General features: G+C 37.8%; 4 protein-coding genes across 4 annotated transcripts; all 4 read right to left on the bottom strand.

Annotated features, from left to right (window-relative positions):
* Positions 1-1,134: 1,134 nt before the first annotated feature.
* On the bottom strand, positions 1,135-2,121 carry LOC101300619 (pentatricopeptide repeat-containing protein At5g39680-like). The gene has a single exon (XM_004298034.1). The coding sequence runs from the start codon at positions 2,119-2,121 to the stop codon at positions 1,135-1,137; it is 987 nt and encodes a 328-aa protein (XP_004298082.1).
* A 1,013-nt stretch (positions 2,122-3,134) lies between these two features.
* Positions 3,135-9,207, bottom strand: LOC101310888 (pyruvate, phosphate dikinase, chloroplastic-like). The gene is made up of 21 exons (XM_004296718.1): positions 9,149-9,207; positions 8,481-8,809; positions 8,239-8,295; positions 7,866-8,099; positions 7,569-7,706; positions 7,304-7,466; positions 6,958-7,193; positions 6,722-6,850; positions 6,471-6,650; positions 6,246-6,383; positions 5,794-5,958; positions 5,543-5,704; positions 5,370-5,459; positions 5,100-5,238; positions 4,751-4,928; positions 4,319-4,448; positions 4,030-4,158; positions 3,767-3,904; positions 3,600-3,677; positions 3,419-3,510; positions 3,135-3,273 (listed from the first exon to the last, which is right to left on the bottom strand). The coding sequence occupies exons 2-21, from the start codon at positions 8,751-8,753 to the stop codon at positions 3,222-3,224; spliced, it is 2,901 nt and encodes a 966-aa protein (XP_004296766.1). The 5' UTR covers positions 8,754-8,809; positions 9,149-9,207; the 3' UTR covers positions 3,135-3,221.
* A 1,529-nt stretch (positions 9,208-10,736) lies between these two features.
* LOC101310596 (putative E3 ubiquitin-protein ligase RF298-like) lies at positions 10,737-15,063 on the bottom strand. The gene is made up of 3 exons (XM_004296717.1): positions 15,012-15,063; positions 12,303-14,429; positions 10,737-11,519 (listed from the first exon to the last, which is right to left on the bottom strand). Exons 2-3 carry the CDS (start codon positions 14,424-14,426, stop codon positions 10,977-10,979), a joined length of 2,667 nt encoding a protein of 888 aa, XP_004296765.1. The 5' UTR covers positions 14,427-14,429; positions 15,012-15,063; the 3' UTR covers positions 10,737-10,976.
* A 1,492-nt stretch (positions 15,064-16,555) lies between these two features.
* LOC101300340 lies at positions 16,556-19,807 on the bottom strand. The gene is made up of 6 exons (XM_004298033.1): positions 19,736-19,807; positions 19,447-19,656; positions 18,416-19,326; positions 17,505-18,012; positions 16,905-17,405; positions 16,556-16,804 (listed from the first exon to the last, which is right to left on the bottom strand). The coding sequence occupies exons 1-6, from the start codon at positions 19,805-19,807 to the stop codon at positions 16,556-16,558; spliced, it is 2,451 nt and encodes an 816-aa protein (XP_004298081.1).
* Between the last annotated feature and the right edge of the window lie 487 nt (positions 19,808-20,294).

Genomic DNA, 20,294 nt, shown 5'->3' with positions numbered 1-20,294 from the left:
ATCTCAAGAACAATTTAGATTTCCAGAAAGTCTACTTTTCTTTGATTTCTCTTATGTTAATGGTAGCAATTTCTTATGAAAAAAGTTGTTGTGTCTTATGTTAAATGTAGACTTTGCATTTTTTACCTTGGTTAATTTTCTTCAATCTCAAGAACAATTTAATTTTCCAGAAAGTCTACTTTTCTTTGATTTCTCTTATGTTAATGGTAGACGTTTCTAATTAAATAGTAGACGTGTCTTATGTTAAATGTAGACTTTCCAACTTTCACCTTCCATTATTGATTCAATCTCAAGAACAATTTAATTTTCCAGAAAGTCTACTTTTCTTTGATTTCTCTTATGTTAATGGTAGGCGTTTCGAATGAAAATAGTAGACGTGTCTTATGTTAATTGTAGACTTTGCAATTTTCACCTTCCATTATTGATTCAATCTCAAGAACAATTTTGATTTCCAGAAAGTCTATTTTTTTGTGATTTTGCTTATCTAAATGGTAGACATTTCTCATGAAAATAGTGGCTGTGTCTTATGTGAAATGTAAACTTTGCAACTTTCACTTATAATTATTGATTCAATCTCAAGAACAATTTTGATTTCCAGAATGTCTACTTTTCTTTGATTTCTCTTATGTTAATGGTAGCCATTTTTTATGAAAAATGTAGTTGTGTCTTATGTTAAATGTAAACTTTGCAACTTTTGCCTTCATTGAGTTTAATCTCAAGAGAGCATACAAGAGGAATTAGTTTCTTGCAACGAGATCAATTTTAGTCAGAAATTGACATATCGATGAGACAAGAGAGAGATCGATGAGACAAAGGTGTTCAAATTGTTTGAGTTAGAGAGAGAGAGAGAGATAGAGAGAGAGAGAGAGAAACTAACCCCGTTAGTGAGAGAGTGAGAGTTAGTTTGAGATTTAAATTGGATGACCAGTCAAACAGGTAACAGGTCATCATTAATCTAGTTAGACCAATCATAAGCAACCATGTGGTTAAGGTATCCATACCTTAAGGCACACAAGTATTTGCCAACAATTATCACTCTGTTCGTGACCTTCGAGATAAGTTTCACAGCAACATGGCGAGCATCACATATCCTGAGGTACTTAATTTTGCATTTCTTGATGTTTCTGTCCCTCATCATTTCCGGATATTCACAACTCCATCCCACCTCCTGGGCTTGGCATACATATTCGACAATAATATATACGTTCCCATATCATTAGGATCCATTTGGACAAGAACCTCTGCTACATGCTTACCTGAACCGTAACTTCTATGTACATGACAAGCATTAAGCAAGGTTCTCCAGGCAATAATGTCCCACTTGACTTCAGTAGTTTTCATATATTTCTCAGCTTCATCAAGTTGTCCAGACCTGCTAAGGAGCACGACAACGCAGGTATGGTGATCCAGTCTAGGTTCAATACCAAACTGTTTCATTAGTTGGTTCAAATAGTAGAATCCCTCCTGCACCAAGCTCATATGAGCACAGGTGGAGAGAACGGCAACAAAGGTAATGTGGTTAGCAGACTCTCCTGCAGCCAAGATATCATGAAACACGCCATGATGGGAAAACCCAGATATCATTGCATTCCAGGTCACAGAATCTCGATAAGTCATATCCATGAACACTTCATTTGCTGCTTGAATGTTTCCACACTTCGAATACATGTTGATCAAAGCATTCCCAACAACGACATGGTATTTGAAACCTGACTTCCTAACTCTAGCATGTAATAGATCTCCATGTGACCATGTCTCACACAACTCTGTACATGAATGAGTTAAGCAAGACAGCAAAAGTATATTCATTTGGACAAATTTCTTCAAGTTCCATTTTTGACACCATACTAATGCTTCCTCGAAGTACCCGTTTTGGAAATAAGCGGCCATGACTGCAGTCCACGAGAATATGTTCCGCGTTTGCAAGCCATCAAAAATTTTCACTGCATTGCAAACCTTGCCACATTTCCAATGCATATCAACGATTGCGCTACTAAGAAACACATTACACTTCATATTTGCCTTCAACATTCCGCTGTGCACTTGCATACCCAGTCTCAAATCCTTAAGCTGAGCACAAAGGCCAAAAACGGTGACATATGTAGCACTATTCCAAGCCATGCAGTCACCTACCATCATACCCACAATCTCCATTGCCTGCCTTACATGCCCATGTTCTAATTACACGAAACAATATCATACCCAGCACAGCGTTCAAAACCCTCATAGCCCCTTCCATCCCTGAACAACTCGAATACATCTGCACAAGTTCATTCTTAACATACTGATGACACTGCAATCCAGCCTTCAACACATACCCATGATACTGCTTTCCCTCTTCAACTCTCCCGCTATCCGAACACGAAGAAAGGGCAGTTGGGAAAACATACTCATTGGGGAAAAGATATTGCACCGAAACCATGGTCTACAAGACTACAACAAGCCAAGAACTTCAAAGGCAAGCCCTTTATGCAAGTACCCTCAGCCATTAAGGCACTCCAAGACACCACATTTCTGTGGGGCATATGAACAAACAGGGGGTGGGCACTTGAGATTTGATCACATTTCGAGTACAAGTTGATGAGAGAGTTGGTGTGGAATATGTTAAGGGGTTGTGAGGTTTTGTTGGAAACGATGAGGTTGGCATGGATTGCTTTCCCAATTGTTTATTAAGAGCTTAATTGGGTCTTCAAAAGTGGCGGGTATTTGCATTGGTTTGAAAAGAAATGGCAGGCGAGAGTTTCGTGACTCGTGAGGCAAGCTAGAGTTTTGGAGTTGGAGTAGTTGATCAGCTTACATAGATAGGAAGTTGGCAAGTGCTATTCTACAAAGATTTTTTGTGTTACCCATGCCACCATCACTAGTTCACTACCATCACCCTTCAAACATGTGGGCCTCAAGTCCTTAACCGCAAAACTAAGGCGAAGGCTAGCTGGTGGTTGAGTTGGTCTCTAAATGGTTGTGTGATCGGTTACATCAAATTCAATATGGATTGTTGAACACCATGATCAATACAACAATGATTACACGAACTCATAACTTGTGTAAGAAGTAATTTCTTTAAGAGACTGAAACCCACAAATTATTCACAGGGACTGGTTCTTTTTGAAGCAAGTACTATGGGAAGCAATAGACTCTCCCTTTGTATCGGTTTTCATAGTAGATTATGGCATTTTCTGACAGGGATTGTATATTATTTACAGATGAAGAATCACAAATGGTTAACTCTTTGTCACGGCAACTTGAGCTGCTGCTAGCCTTGCAATTGGTATCCTGTCAAAGCATTTACAGTTAAGAATTTGATTAGTTATAAAGCGTATTTTTACTGTAATATTTAGTAGATTGTTGGTGTGACAGTACAACATAGAGCATTTCCGAATACTCCAGAAGAAAAGAGAGAAGACTCAGAAGAGAGTACCTGAATGGAGAACATGAAACATAGTCTAATCCAGCCTCTGCGAAAAATGCAACTGAAGAAGGCTCCCCACCATGCTCTCCACATATTCCAACCTGTTTGTTCAAAATCATATCATCATGTTAAGGAAAAAGATCAATGAAGGTGGAAAACCTTATGTACTATATGGCCACGATGCGATTACCTTTAAGCTAGGCTTAGCTGCACGACCCTTTTCTGTGGCCATCTTGACGAGTTGCCCAACTCCTCTTTGATCAAGTACCTAAAAGCAGTCATAATTCAACAAGTCAGTTTATAGTTACTTTTCATGGATGAATGTGGTAGTCTTTAGATTGATATATTAGCACCAACCTCAAATGGATCGTTTTGAAGAATGCCTTGGGACAAATAAGTATTTAGGAACTTGCCCACATCATCTCTACTGTACCCAAAGGTCATCTGAGTGAGATCATTTGTTCCGAAAGAAAAGAAGTCTGCTTCTTTTGCAATCTGTCATCATTTTTATGATTATAATCAGGATAATATGAAACAAATCTGTTCTTCCTTATATGTTGAAATCAAAAGACAACATTACCAGCAGAAAGAGAAACTTATCGTATATCAACTAAACCTACCTCATCTGCAACTAGAGCAGCTCTAGGAATCTCAATCATGGTCCCAACCTTAAAACTCAAGGTGGTACCCATCTCAGAGAACACTTTCTTCGCAACACTGCGGATTAAAGTCACTTGGTGTCCCAGTTCCTAATATAGAAAAAAAAGAAAAAAAAAAAGATGTTACATGAAAGGGTGCTTGATGGATAGTCATAGAAGTTTCATAACTTCTGTATGAGTAGAAAAGTAGAAACCATATTCTAGCACTGTGAATAAATGACGATGGATGATTAAGAATGCAGGATAATACCTGAGGTGTTCCAACAAGAGGAACCATTATCTCAGGGAACACTTTAACACCCTGGTTGCTCATTAAGACTGCAGCCTGAAACACTGCACGCGCTTGCATCTCTGTGAGTTCTGGGTATGATATCCCCAGCCTGTTGAAACACACCACCAAAAAACTTTTCATCAACATTCAACAACAAGAGATAATAGTTCTTTGCATATGATGAAGTTCTTCACTTCAAATTTGTTAACTGATACATAAAATTTCATCCAAGAAAACAAGGTTCTTGAACTTGTGCCATATTTTTAGACAAGACTTAAATTATAAATGTTGGATAAGCCAAGAAACAATGAATGTAAAACTATTAAGGTTATCAACCAAATGTTTTGAGAACAAAATTTGAGTTGTTATTATCACAGAGCTAGCTAATTTGAGATTTAAGAGTCATCATACCTGCAGCCTCGGAAACCAAGCATTGGGTTTACTTCTGTCAATTTATCAACTCTTGAGTAAACTGCATCCTCAGTCATACCAGTCTCTGCAGCTACTTCTGTAACAATCTGTTCTAGGTCACCTTCTGGAAGAAACTCATGAAGTGGAGGGTCTAACAATCGGATGGTTACTGGAAGACCTGGAATTTCATGAATTTATAGTTAGATAAGTTACAGCTACAATTTAATTATAACAGAAGTGGCCAGTGCTATGTGCTTTTGTCGCATAGTTGGTCCATGGCTCCATACATGAGTTTAAGTAAAACTTCACAGGTTTATATGATAAGTAGTACAAAAAATTGAGACAATACCATCCATTGCACGGAAAATTCCTTCAAAGTCAGATCTCTGATATGGTAGTAAGAGGTCTAATGCTGCCTGCCTCTGCTCAACTGTACTTGCCATGATCATCTTTCTTACTGACTTAATTCTATCATCTGAAGCAAAGAACTGAAACATTGGAAAGAACGAAAAAGACAGAAACATGAGAAATGTCGATAGAGTTTCATAACTCAACATTATTCCAGAACTTCATATAGCAAGCAAAACTAGCATTACATTTTCACAGTAGAAATGCTTACCATGTGCTCTGTCCTACAAAGTCCAATCCCTTGTGCACCATTGTTTCTTGCTGTTAATGCATCTTCAGGTGTGTCGGCATTTGCCATAACCTGTTGATCATTTACCCCACTTTTAGATATCCTGAATAGGTTCTCGAACAAACCAAAACCTTAAAGCAAGAAAGCTATGACACCTTGAGACGCCTAAAGCTATCAGCCCAAGACATAAATGTTTCTAAATCGCCGCTTAAAGCTGGAGGAGAAAGTGGTTGTTTTCCAATAATGACTTCACCGGTGTTTCCATTGAGGGAAAGCCAGTCTCCTTCTCTAAACACGGTGCTCCCAATCACAACAACCTGCATATTTATCAATGAAGACACCCGATCATTACATTTTCCTTCATACTTTCCTAAAGTAGAAGTAATAGGGAAGCTAGAATAATCACCTTCTCATCATCATTTACTTGGATATCAGAACATCCAGAAACACAACATTTACCCCATCCACGAGCCACAACTGCTGCATGAGATGTCATGCCACCTCTAGCAGTCAAGATCCCAGCAGATGCATGCATTCCCCCAATATCTTCCGGACTGGTCTCAGTCCTTACCTAAGGGTATAAAACAACCATTGTGAATTGTTATGAAACCAGAATGTGACTCCACTACAAGTCTTTAGTTACTTCCAGAGTACAGGCAGTCAAATCCTAACTAGATATCAATATATTTTTCAATTGAGCTCCCCTATATTTTTCAATTGAGCTCCCCTATTAGGATATATTGCAAGTCTTTGAGAACTTTCAATTTTCAAAGAGAGTAAGAAATCCATTTCAAATTTCTTCTATCTATGTGTGGTTAAACGAAGAAAAATGTTTGATGAAGAAGGATATTTGTTTACCAAGATGGCTTTCTTTCCTTGTGCATGCCATGCTTCAGCATCCTCTGCACTGAACACGACTTGCCCTACTGCTGCTCCTGGTGATGCAGGCAAGCCAATCGCAAGCACTTTGTCTTTGTATGCAGTCGGATCCTCAAACTGATCAGAAAAGGTTATAAGGAAATCAGAAATTGGTATGTATGAATATATGGCAGTATATTAAATAATGTATATGAGCATATATACCTGAGGGTGAAGAAGTTGGTCAAGATGTTGTGGTTCCACCATTTTGATTGCAGAGCGCTTATCAACAAGCCCTTCATTAACCATGTCTACAGCTATCTTGAACGCACCTTTACCAGTACGCTTTCCAGCACGGCATTGCAACATCCATAATCTATTTTCTTGGACAGTGAACTCAATGTCCTGTTCACCAGAATTTTCAGGAAAGAAAAGATTAATCATAGTCCATAAAAGAAAAGAATGAGAACTTTTACCATCATATCTTTGTAATGTCTTTCTAGAATTTCACAGTTCTCCACAAGCTCCTTGTACGCTTCTGGCATGCAATTTTTCATGGTATCCAAAGGTTCTGGTGTCCTAATACCGGCAACTACATCTTCTCCCTGTTCATATACCATTCTTGAGCTACTGACCTCATAGAACTTTAGAGTATATACTAAATAGGCTATACTTCTATCAGGTTAAAGGGGATGATATAGATGTAATTAACCTGAGCATTGATTAGAAACTCCCCATAGAGCTTCTTTTCACCAGTGCTTGGATTTCTAGTGAATAGAACACCTGTACCGGAAGTATTTCCCATGTTCCCATAAGCCATGGATTGAATGTTAACTGCAGTTCCCTTTAAACCAGTTATCTGATTGATGCTCCGGTATTTGTTGGCCCTCGGGCTGTCCCAAGAATTAAAAACTGCTTTAATAGCCAACACTAGCTGTTCTTTTGGATCTGCAGATACACAAGCATAGCCAACAAAAACAAGTTTACATACAGAAGTTTTACTAGGAAAACTAAAGGTGGAAAATAGAGGAAGACTGTGTTAGTGTTTTACTTGGTACCTGATGGGAATTTTTTACCAGTAACTTCAACATATACACTTTTGTATTGTTCAACCAACTCTTTGAGATCAGCCGCTGTAAGCTCTGTATCAAGCTCAACTCCTTTTTGGTGTTTGTAGTTCTCCAACTTCTCCTCAAATTTTGAGTGTGGAATTTCCATAACCTTCAAAGGGAAAGGGAAAATGATTATCAATGAGTTGAGAGTGCATGTTGAAGGTTTGTGTCAAATACTGACATCATGAAGAGCATAAACAAAAGCACTTACAACATCTCCAAACATGTCTAGGAAACGTCTGTACGAGTCATACGCAAACCGCTCCCCACTTTTTGCAGCTAAACCAGTAACCACCTCGTCATTGAGTCCAAGGTTGAGGACAGTGTCCATCATGCCAGGCATAGAAATCTAGGGAAGTATATAGCATATAAATCAGTTGGTCTACAAAGTGAGGTTGTATGTGCCATTAAAAATATATATTCCATTGGTTCAAAATTTCAGGCACCATAAGGGAGATTCAACATTAGTACTGAATATGGAAAAGATTGAAATTGGAAGGATTCATACTGCAGCACCAGAGCGAACGGAGACAAGGAGGGGCTTGGAAGGGTCACCAAGAGTAGCTCCCATAGTCTTCTGCACATAATCCAAGCCTTCTAGTATCTCCTCCCACAAACCTTCCGGTAAATCCTTACCATTGTCCTGATACTCTTGGCATGCTTCTGTTGAGATAGTAAGCCCAGGCGGCACAGACAGCCCAATGCTAGCCATTTCAGCCAGGTTTGCACCCTTCCCTCCTAACTACAATGCACAAGCATTATGATCAAACATGACACTGAACATAAACTTACTAATATGAATTTAGACAACTCTTGATAACTTTGACTGAACCTCATGATTTTCTCAAAACGGAAAGTGAATTAAAACTGTAAAAGCTTACCAGTGATTTCATGCCCTTGTTTCCTTCACTCCTTCCTTTCCCAAAAGTAAAAACCCTCTGCACAGACAAAAGTGAAGCCTTTAGGCTTTAGGCATGAAACAACAAAATGACCATGAACAAATGGCTGACAGTCCCACTTAAAATGGACTTACAATATGCTTGCGCTAAACTAAACATAGAGCATCCAACTTGAAATCAATCGACAATAAGCGCGCAGTTTTAGACTCGAGTAAAGTAGTCACCTTATGAGTTGTTGGAGAACTTGGGTCCAAAACTGGTGACAGAATAGGCTGTGCTCCGATCTGGCTCTGGAGCTCATTTTTCTTAGGACTGGGGTTGGTGATCCCATTTGTTATGGTACAAACTTGGGGCTGATACCGCGTCTGGCCCCCGGCTCGAGCTGACCCGCCGTTGACGCCGTTGGGGGAATAAGAACGATCCTTGAACGTCATTCTGTGTCTATAAGCTACTTCCGGTGAAGTCCTCAAAAGTATTCCTTTCACTGAGGACGACATTTTGGCTGTCTACTTGTGTCACTATTTATAGGCTTCCTCACTGAACTCCGGTCAAACTAATCAGTCAATAACACTAGTTAGATCACTGAAAGTGGTTAGATCAGGCAGAGAAATACAAGGAATACTTGGTAAAACAAAAGCTAACAAAGCTAATATTTAGTTGAAGAATGACCAAAGGCAAAGCGTAGTCCCCTCCCTAACAATTATCCCTAACTCCCCGTTTTGCATATAGAATTGAGTTGTTTATGTTAGGAAAGAACACAGAAAGCTTGCAGACAATGAAAAATTATTTGGGTCCAGAATGGTTTATGATGATCATATGTGTATATTAAATAGTCTCATACTTCTATTACAGAGAAGATTAAAGGGTGTGTGAGAATTGGTAGAATTATTACCTGGGTGTTTTGGAGTTGCAGAGCTTCTTCAGAAAACGAAAAATGGCGGTTGGGTTGGTCTGATATGTGACATGAGTGGACGAAAGTTATAGCGCTAAGTTCTTCTTCAGTTCTTCCTAAAACTTTTGAACTCTCTTGGTGTTTGACCATTCTGCATCACAATTACAAATGCTACAGGAAGCTACGAGGTGCCACGTGTCACAATGTTTGTGACATGTCACATAACCATGGATATAATTTCATTTTAGCAGTAATAAGGTATATCACTGAAATATTCCCAATACGATTCATATTGCTATTGGTATCCCCATGTGTTTGGAAACAAAAAAACAAAAACAGATTCGAGTGAAAGTGAGATTATCATATTATTCTTGCAATGGAATTTTCGTTGTTTTTCATAGAAGCAACACAATATCCTGAAATGATTTTTGAGTCAAGGACAAACACGTACCAGATGGTCATGTCAAAACGCAAGTCATTAAAAATATATACTTCAATCAATATAAGTGAGATTTGAAACTAGATATAAGTTTTTTTTTTTGTCGTATTATACATCTAAAGTCTTACCAACGTGACCATATATAGTGATTCTCGTAATAAAAACTTAATTATGAAGTTTTATACTGTTTGTTGATCAACAAGTGTGTGTAGCAAATCTCCATATATATAATTGTAAAGAAGTAGTATTGGAAGTTATATACTGTATATAGGCACGACAATCTCAACAACCATAATCTTTTTTTTCCCCCACAAAAATAGTAATCTTCTAGGAGAATAAAAGGAGAATAAAATATGAGGATAATTTTAAGGTATTTTCACCTAAAAGTAGAAAAAATCTGTTATTACGGTTGACGCTGCTATGTAAAATGATGACTTGGCAATCTGTCATGTCTAAAAAGGTTTTTTTTTTTTTTTTTTTTGGGTTTACAGAAGGTAGTCTAAAAGGCACAAACAAATGAAGATGTCTATAAAAGCTTTTACGATGGGGTCATCACCCCTCCTTCACCACAATAAAAATAATTAAAATATAAGTAATTGAGTCCAACACACCTGGACACAAATGGCTATCATCACCATGGATTCATGGAATCCTGCTTTTATTTTCTAATCCACATAATATGGCCTCTCATTTTGGAAGAATTATAAATGATAGAAAAAAGAATATTATTAGAACTTTTCATTTTCATTTTGATGATTGGAGAAAGTTAATTTGTTAGACAGAAAATAAGTACATCGACTATAATTTGGCTCAGCCTCAAGTTCGATTAATCGACTACTAGCTTTTTACCCGTGTATTGCACAGGAACACGATCACTTAACAATAAACATGAGTGGTTAATTTGATTTACCATATAACCGTATTATACAGTTTTTGTTATGTTTATCTCTTTATCTAATTTATTTTGTCTTTGATTTGTTTTTTACTATAAAAACCTTTTGTTTTTACTTATGTTTATTGACTAGTAGTAGAGATAACCTTAACGAAGCGGTTATGAAAAACAGTTGCATACACTGGGGCATTGGTTGTGTATAAACTCAAACGTGTATAGAGTAGCTAACCGTCTTTCTGGTTCTTTCTTAAATAATTGAACCGAAACTGTGATATGAGATCAAAATTTAAGGCTACAACACATAGCCCCTATTGATTTCAAACTAGTGCATTGTTGAGCAAATGGTGAGAAAATTATCCAACCAACAGCATCAACATTGGAATACAAGGCAAACTTGTCTGTCAAAACTTATAAAGGAGTGATCCAAACGCATTTATTCAGTTCATAGGAGTCCAACAATCTTTATTCAGAACACTCACTTGATCCCATAAGATAGTTTAAGATCGAGCATAACGTACAGAAATACGCCATTGTATGGGGCTCCTGCACGATGGACAGTCCTTCATACCCTGTTTCTCATGGAGCTCGTTGCAAGTTCTGCAGACCACTTGATGGGCACATGGGAGGAAAACCACAGACATTTCCTCGGAGAGGCACATCACACACTCCCTTTCGCGTTTCACCCCTCCTGTCTCGGAGTAGTCATGCAGATCCTTCACTACTTCTGAGATATATGGCATCTGGGAGCTCTTCTGATCCAGACTATTTTCAACATCTGTTACCTTGCTGGCATAACTTCCATCTACACCCCTCCGAAGGGCTGCAATCTTCGAAGAATCACTCTTGAGTCTCAACTGGGAGATTTCTTTCTCGAGATTCTGGATATCATCTTTGTACTTCTGCAGATTGCTTTCTGCTTTCAGCTTGACCTGATCCTCCTTGGTTTTTGCTGAAGCCTCAAGTTGTTCCCTTTCTTTTCTTATTGAACTTGCCTGCTCAAGTAGTTCTTCCTTTGATTTCTCCTCTTGTTGCCATCTAGCCTGCGATATTTTTCCCCTTTCAGTGAGAAGAAGCTCAGAAGTAAAACCTATGACAGTAACTAAGAAAGAAACAATTGTAAATTCATCAACAACATCAAATTACAGATTCTATCAAATTGAGTTGTACAGAAATACTATCAACAATGCATCATTCAAATCAAACTCTTAGCTTAGTTATAACTCTCACACTACTTAGAACCACATGATTGACAATTCCAAGTAAGATGTGTGTTTGCATGTCTGCCCACATGAGAGCTAGTAGAAGATAATGACAAGCTCTAATACTTCATATCACGATAGCATCAGTTTGACAGTACTGTATTGTCTTATCACATGATATGCCCTGGTACCAATTAAATTTGCAATGGCTGCATAAAGTAGCATGTCAAACCTACAAGCTGAGTAAATGGCCCACTAACTGAAACATAGACTGAGCTTAAATGAATGGACTTAATCGTAAATATTCTATGCAATCCTGACTTATGTATGTATTTAATACTATTTAATAATCCCATCAATAAAATCCATTTCAGGAGCAGTACAATGTCCTCTTTTGAGGTCTAATTAAAATAATGTCTAATGGTGATTACGCTAATCTATCAATCAGATCTATACCTTGGAAATGAGAACATTCTTGGTCCTGCATCATGTATTGGTTAACATGTCCCTTTACTGACCCAATCCATGTGAAATCCAATTTAAAAACAAGTCTTATAGGTATATTTGATCTTATGCATCCATTGTATATTTGGATATCTTGGAAATAAATTAAGTACAACATACCTCCAATTGTTCCTTGAGATCTCTGGCTTGCTCTAATTCCTGTAGCAGCTGTTTTAACTTGCGTTTTTCTGTGACAAGTTCTTCGTTGAACAAGGCTTTCTGCTTTTCCCATGATTGAAATTTCATGAGTGTCTTCTTCTCCCTCTTTGATACCTCTTGACAGCTTGCAGCCGACTCTGCAGCGCGTAACTTGGCAGCCTCCATTTCCTGCCTTAGTGCAGCATTCTCCACTTCAAGTCTCCGGACGGCCGAATTTGCTTTTTCAACTTGACCACTGGCCTTGCACAATGCATTGTCCATCTCAGCGAGTTTCTTCATGGTGTTCTCCTCCAATGTCAGCTTCTCTTTCTTCAGCCGTTCAACTTCTTCTTTTTCTTGCCTTAATGACTTAAGTTCAGCGTTGTCCTTACCTAGCCTACGGGCAGCCTGCATAACCTTCTGGTTAGCCCACTCTGTCCACTCCTGCAGCTGATTTTGCAGGTCCCGCACCCTAGGACCCAACTTCAAAATCATCTCATCTTTTTTGTCCCTGGGTACCCACTGCCCCAAGGACTTATCAAAAGGTATCCCAGCAAAAATAGAATTCGGGGTATCTGAGTTAAAGCTAACAGGCACTGGGGTAGTGCTGCTTTTTGTTGGCAGCGAAAGAGAAAGCTCAGTATCAGCAGCTGATAATGCAGGTGGAGTATTGGCTGGCGACAATGCTTTTGCAGCAACGGGGGCTGGTAATGCTGTTGAAGTATTCGCAGAAGGTAAGATAGATGACAAACTGTTTAAAGGCAAAACCGAAGTAGCATTCTCAGCGTCCACGCTAAAAACTCCAGGAGAAGAAGGCCCAGCATTGGAAGAAAGAATGTGGTTCCCATTGTCTTTAGGCAAATCAACTCCCATCGCCTTGCTTATTTTCAAAGATGCATTCTTTAAATTAAGAGCGGTTGAGTCTGACACTGATTTTAACTTCTTATCCAAAATTAAACCACCCAAACCACTCAGCTTCCCTGCTCTTGAAGACCCTTTACATCCATATGCACGGTAATTTTTCTCCAAATGAAGTGACTTTTGTCGAAGCATGTATTCTCTTTTAGTACTAATAGAATGGACCTTTCTAGCGCCCACAAGCTTTTCCTCTACAGCAGGAGATGGAGATGTTCCGTTTGTGCCCTCTTTTTCTGAGAGTAATCCATTGTTACCTGAATTTCTTAGTTTAGATGTCTCAGGCTGTGAACTAGGAGAACCCGACATTGTTGAAAACGGTTTACCAGCATTCAAAAGGCCCAACTCTGAATTTTTGGCTTCTAGTTTGGACTGAGGTTGATTTGAAATGGGTGAACTTCCATTTGAAGTGCCATCATTGAGGAAACTGCTTATGGGGTCACCATCCATTGCACAAGCATGAGAGACATTCATGTCACATATCAATAGGCACCACATTGCATCGCCAGTGCTGAAGAAAGGCCTAATCTCACGAAGAACACAAACCAGTTCCGCCAATATGTACTTCTCTAGCTGCTGTAAATCTTCAAAACAGTGCTCCCTTGAAGGATCAATTTCTTGGCCACTCCTAAGAAAAACTAAAGTATTATCCACTATATTAGACACAGTGTCTTTAGACCCATAACAAAGACCAGACCGCAAAACAGCCTTTGTAGCAACGTCTTCAGTGTAACCACAAGCAACAATCTTTTTAATTGCACTCTTGAAGATTGTGTCCAAATTACTCAGAACAAGTTCTTCAAGCTGGGTTTCTGTGAGATCACTCCAATCAGCATCTTGAAACTCATCTGCCTCTGATTCCCTTCTAGGCCGGCTTGGCCCAACCTCAGATGAACCAACAGCACTGGACAACCCAAGGTCAAGTTTCAACCCATCAGAATGGTCTTGATTCACAAAACACAGGTCACAGACACTTGTTTGTCCATGATTCTGGTGGCTTATTTCAAACTTATCCGCTGAAAATTCGTAACCTGCACATTCAGTTTGAGGTAAAGGCAAAATCTTATTCGGGTCTGCTAAAGGTGGATCAGCTCGGAACTTCCTCTTGTTTCTACTACCCTTTTCTTGAACAGTCATAGAGGGAGAGAGTTGAGTGGTACAACTACTCCCCTTGGCAACCATTGACGCCATTTTCTGCACAAAAACAACATCTTTCAATTTATATATTCCTACGCACAAGTCTTATCTATCATTCCATACAGCCATACAATATTACAACTTCATCGATCACACAAAACTGTATCAAACGAAAAACTACAAAAACCAACATTGACAATACAATTCACAATCCAGCTCAACATCATCCACTACTTAATCTAACAACAACCAATATAAACCGGATTAAAATATTGCATTCAACAACGACTGAACCACACACCAATCTCACTATTCAAATCAATGATAGCCGACAATATAAACAAAAACCAATCAACACATATCAATCAGACAGATACCAAACACTGCCCAGAAGCATAAGCTCAATAACCAATCCATGTTGAACATACCCAGTTTCACATATAATCTAAATTATGAGCTACCGATGTGAAACTCATTATGAATCTAATAAAAACCAGTCCTTTAGATCACAATTGAATGAAACCAAGGCAAAAAAGAATCCCAGAAATCTTGCGAGTAGCTGCAGATATAATCGAAGATCCCCAATACAGATACAAGAATCTAAGGCATGATAATCGAACACAGATAATCGAGACGCACCCGAATTGAGCAATCAGAGGTATGACCAGTCTGAGAAGATCAGAGAACTTATACTTGGTTTATTTTCTTATTTTCTTAATCATATGGCTTATAAAAGAGAAACAGAGGACGTCTCGCTCAAAAGCTCTTGGATGTGTGGGAGGACATTTTCATTTTACTTTTTGTTTTTGTGGTTTTTGTAATTAACCAGACCAAAGTAACCATGGTTAAGCCAATATGCCCTTCCAATACAAACCATGGTCAAGCTAATATGCCACCTAACTCTTTTTTGTTCTGGTCATAGCCACCTATATAGATGGAATTTTCCCCAAATTTATCAGAAAATGAGTGTAGTACTTTCGGTTTAAAAACTTTGAACAAGTTGTTCTAAGCAAATTGGGATCCAACAAAAACAGATTATTGGAGTGATTATTGGTTTGAGGAATCGATATTTGATCAATGAGTCGATCCAATGAAATGTATCGAGAAAATTATTGAAAAAAAAAGACCATTTGTGTATTTCTTTGGTTCTCGAAACGTGTTTGAGAAGCAAAACTAATAATGAAAAGGACTATCGGTTGAAGACGTGTTCGGCAAGTAAAATGAAGAAGCGCGCAAAAGTTCTCTTTCGCGCGTTTCTTGATAAGTAAAGTCAATTAATATGTTGCGAATGAATTATTTATTAGATCATGTACTGTGTAGCTTAATTACGATTTTTCATAAAAAAATTTTAAATACACACCTCTAATCACTTAATACACATCCCTATTATTTTATATTTCACATCAGATTTTATACGTATGTTTAATTACAAAAGAGAAATTTTAAATACACACCTCTATTATTTTATATTTCACATAAGATTTTATAGGTATGTTTAATTACAAAAACATCCATCAATTATTAAGGAAAAAAAAACTTCCTCTTCTCTAAAACCTAACTCTTCTCCACTATCACTACATATCAAAAGAAAAGAAATAAAAACCATTTCTTCAAAATTCATGACCTGAATTTCGACTACAGTCATAATCACATGTACTATTTACCGATTCAGTTGTTTTTTTTAATCAACTTTAGTTTTTCTCTTGAGAAATTTTATTAACACATCCCTAATTACTAGATACACATCTCATAGTTAATACACCACATTTTAACTTTATTGTTTTAACAACTTACTAGATATACATACCCAAACTTCTTACAATACCCTTATTTAAAATAAACGACGTATTTACTAAATACACAACCCATTCACTAAATACACATCCTTTTACTAAAAAAAAATGCAGGTTTCACCTTGTTAGGATCTTTATCGAGGTATTTCACTTTGTTAAGATCTTCATCGAGGGATTTCACTTTGTTAACATCTTCTCCTATCGGTTTTTCTCAACAAAATTTATTCTCAATGAGTCTCTTACTCAAACTCATTTCAAGAATTCATGAGCGTATCGAATCAAAACAAAACAAGACAATACATCATCAAGGTAAAAATATTGATACTCCATTCAAGCTAAAAATTAATAAGTGTCAGAAGTACAATAGCTAATGTACTAGTTTCAAACAATTCAGTGATCGCTAAGATGTATTGCATTGTCTTCGTCGAACATTATAACATCAACAAATGGAGTGGTTTGTTCATCATCAAATACCATAATACTTGAGGATGTATTGACTACTCTTTCAGGATGTGGCAACTGAGTATATTGCTGGAAACGATCTTGATATCGAAGGTACAAACTCTTAGCTGCATCGTCGGCATGGTATATCCAATTTGGTGGAACCGGGGGCAGTGGGTGTCCTGGCACAAAGCAAATCTGCAAAGATATAAGAAATTTGATTAGTTATTTAAAATTATATATAGATATATACACACACATCTATGTAAATTATTTATATATATATGTTAGCTTGTACCTGCACAAAGTGATTACTGTTCACAAATCCAATGCCTATCTCATGCAAGTCTGCTTCCATTAGCTTTCCCTCAACATACTCATGTAATGGAAGAAATGTGAAGCATTGACCATCTGATATGTTCACCACCAGTACTCCATAACAAGTTGCTATTAAATGGCCCATGTCTGGACAATCCATCCATCTTGCTTTGGGTGCCATATTAGATGCAAAATGGTTTAGTCGACGATGAAGTCGTTCGACACCAGATGGTCCTCCAAAGAGACCTTCATAAATATTAGGGATGCCTTCTAACTCATCTCCATTTATTAAATCAGTTCTCACTTTACGCCAATGTTTTCTACCGAAACCCATAGCTGCTGCTACAACTCTAAAATCACAATTACCATCATCTTCAACATCCATTGAACCGGTAATATATGGCCTCATGCCAAAGATATATTGCATTGAATACTTTTGAGTTATCTCAAACCTTGGATCTTTTGAAGTTGGTTTGTTTGACTAGACAATAACAGATGAAAAATCAATGAGAAACATATCACAAGTTCACAACTAATATACTGCAAGTCAAAGCCAGAATATACTGTAATTCTAACATACCTTAGTTTTCTCAGCTTGATCATTTGCTTTCTTGCCATGTGACGTACTAGTTCCCTTTTGAGCACTTGGTATTGAAGATGGACTATCACGCTCAGATAACAATGCATCTACGATCTCAAATCCGGATGGGCAACGACGTGTACTAGCGTCTACCTTACTTGGACGGCCTTTAGTTTTTATCTTTTCAGCTGGTTCTTTAAGTAAGGTACAACTTGGATTCATCAGCTCATCGATCTTCACCAATATTTGACGTTTTGTTTCCTCATCTTGTACTTCAGCCCACTCTGCTAAGCGATCTAAATGAGTTTTTACAGGAACTTTGTCAGGTAATTCCGAGTCTTCTGTAGTTGTTATGATCTCTAACCTTCTCCAGTGGCGATGCACAGATGATAGTGGTATGGGACGGTCACGAAGTTTATATTCAGCTATCTCATGTGCGCAAGGCAGTCCATGCGTTTTTCGAATAGCACAATTGCATAATGCAAGTTCTTGTCCAATATTATCAGCACTGTGTATTGAGTAGTATAAATAAATTAATATAGTTTCTAACACTAGTAAAATATAACACACAATTGAACTAGACTATGTTTAAGTTACTTGTTCGCTTCACACACAATCATGTTCAACGCAGAAATTGACACGAATCCTATCAAATCTCTCAAGTATGTATGTCTGAAGTCGTGTTGCACAAAGCACCGGCTCTTTTCAAATGAAGCTTTAACTTCAACGTGATGTAAGCACAATAACGAGTGAATATGCTCCCATGACACGCTGAAATCAAGTTGGGAAGACTTAAGCTCTCGCTTAAGCTTTGCATGTGCACTTTCCACCCTAGTCAAGAGATGAATTGGTGAGTAAAGTAAGCAAAGACATCAACATGAATATTGAAATAAGGCAATACAAATATTTACCGGTTGGAAGTTCTAGCACCAAGATGCATGTATTTGCTTGTCCATGCCGCAACAAACAATTCCTTATACTTATTTAGCCAAGTGGTCTTCAGATAATTCATCTCCTTAGCATATGCAAAATATTTCACTTCTAGAGCAGCAAGGTTCCTCAGATAGTCATCCTCAGTTAGGGAATCCACCAAACTATTCCAATCCGTAATAAACATTTCCCACCCGGCTTTCGTAGCAAAGCTCGCCTTGCATTTTTTCAGTACATTTTTACTGATATGCCACTTGCACAAAATGTGACGAGTTTCAGGAAATACTTGGTGAACGGCTTTCATGAGTGCTAATTCACGATCTGTGACAATAACCTCAGGCATGGAATCATTACCACCTAAAATAATCTTTAACCTGCTAAGTGCCCATGTATAATTATCCTCTGCCTCTTTTGACATGTAAACAAATGCAACATTGAAAGTTTTTTTTGTACATGTAATCCCCACAATCTCGAAAAGAGGAAAACGATACCTGTTCGTTTTGTAGGTGCAATCCATGATAAGTACATGTGGGAACGTACGTAGTATCTGAAGACTGAAGGAATGACACCAAAATAAGTCAGTGACCACATGATTTACACTCCTGTGATACTCAATATAATGATGGTCATGCAAGTTTTTGAGCAAATGTTGCATTTGAGTTCTTCCTGCCCTAGACCTCACACGAGCTGCTTGCCTAGCATTGTATATTGTTCTCAACGTTGATGTATTAGTTGGATCTCTGCTCTTGATGGCATTCAATATATCTTTGGGTATCATCAAACTCTTTGACATGTTAACCAATAAGGCTTGCTCGTCAGTATTTAACCGTCCTGCGTAAGAATGACCTTCAAGATATGATGGGGATACATGATTGTGCACTCCACATGCAACCTTCAGTATCCACTCCACTCATCTGCACCAATGTTAAAAGGCTTTCAATAAAAAGGGACATTGACATTTCTTTGTTGCAGTCTGCCTTGGGCGTTGTTCATTAGACTTGTTGATAGCTACTTGAGATTCAAGATTATTTTCTCCACCAATCTTAATCTTTCCCTCAAACTCTCTGTATTTGCCACTCCTCTCACAGCAAAATCTAACTTTTGGTTTCCTCCTCTTGTCACCCCATTTTGCCGAATCAGACCTTTCAATCACAATCACACAATTGTTTTCTTTTCCAGTTATACGAATCCATTGAAGTAGTGCAGCCTTACTTTCAAATATCTGCGCAAACAATGCATTTCATTTATAATAGAACTTAAACAAAGTCTTTTAATAATCTTAATCAAACAAGAAAATATACCTGGTGCGTTGTGAACTCATTGGTATAATCACGCGAACAATCTGTTCTAATTCCTCTATCACCATGTTGCATTTCAGCCTTGGGGATTGCAAAATTAAATTACTAAATCATTCAAACGTGAATGCATTTGAACGACGAGAACGACCAAATATACGTGAACAGTAAAATCAAAATTTTCAACTTCAAGTACTATCTAATCAAACAACAAACCCTAAAATCCAAATTATATATATAGTAGATCAAACTTAATCAAATATAGAAGTCATACCTCATTTAGGGGTTGAGAAATACTACTGGAATCTATTACATTGTCTTCCGTTTTTGCTTGAAACTATGGTTGTCACACCCCGGTTCTTAAGTTATTTTACGGTTATTTACTTTGGTGTTATTTTGGTCTTTTACCGTGTTGAGTAACCGTTTACTACTTAAGGACCCTAAAGTTGACTTTTTCTTCCGTTTGGAATTTGGGAAAACTTCCTTCATGAAAGTTGTAGAGGACGTTAAACGGAGTTCGTGGACACGCGGCACGCTTAAAACGGAGTTCGTATGAAGAAGTTAT

The sequence above is a fragment of the Fragaria vesca genome, linkage group LG4 (genome assembly GCF_000184155.1).
Source record: "Fragaria vesca subsp. vesca linkage group LG4, FraVesHawaii_1.0, whole genome shotgun sequence".
Taxonomy (NCBI): Eukaryota; Viridiplantae; Streptophyta; class Magnoliopsida; order Rosales; family Rosaceae; genus Fragaria; species Fragaria vesca.
Note: the sequence above shows the minus strand (reverse complement) of the source record. Positions and strands in the feature narration are given on the sequence as shown.

Bases quoted from the DNA above. Each gene is read 5' to 3' on its own strand.
- LOC101300340 (XM_004298033.1), bottom strand. From the start codon at position 19,807: ATGCAACATGGTGATAGAGGAATTAGAACAGATTGTTCGCGTGATTAT. The intron at 19,657-19,735 runs GTATATTTTCTT...TTGTTTGCGCAG, and splicing joins ATGAGTTCACAACGCACCAG to ATATTTGAAAGTAAGGCTGC. The intron at 16,805-16,904 runs GTACAAGCTAAC...ATATCTTTGCAG, and splicing joins ACAGTAATCACTTTGTGCAG to ATTTGCTTTGTGCCAGGACA.
- LOC101300619 (XM_004298034.1), bottom strand. From the start codon at position 2,121: ATGGCTTGGAATAGTGCTACATATGTCACCGTTTTTGGCCTTTGTGCT.
- LOC101310888 (XM_004296718.1), bottom strand. From the start codon at position 8,753: ATGTCGTCCTCAGTGAAAGGAATACTTTTGAGGACTTCACCGGAAGTA. The intron at 6,851-6,957 runs GTTAATTACATC...GTATATGAACAG, and splicing joins AGTTTCTAATCAATGCTCAG to GGAGAAGATGTAGTTGCCGG. The intron at 3,511-3,599 runs GTAATCGCATCG...TTGAACAAACAG, and splicing joins CAGCTAAGCCTAGCTTAAAG to GTTGGAATATGTGGAGAGCA.
- LOC101310596 (XM_004296717.1), bottom strand. From the start codon at position 14,426: ATGGCGTCAATGGTTGCCAAGGGGAGTAGTTGTACCACTCAACTCTCT. The intron at 11,520-12,302 runs GTATGTTGTACT...AAAATATCGCAG, and splicing joins ATCTCAAGGAACAATTGGAG to GCTAGATGGCAACAAGAGGA.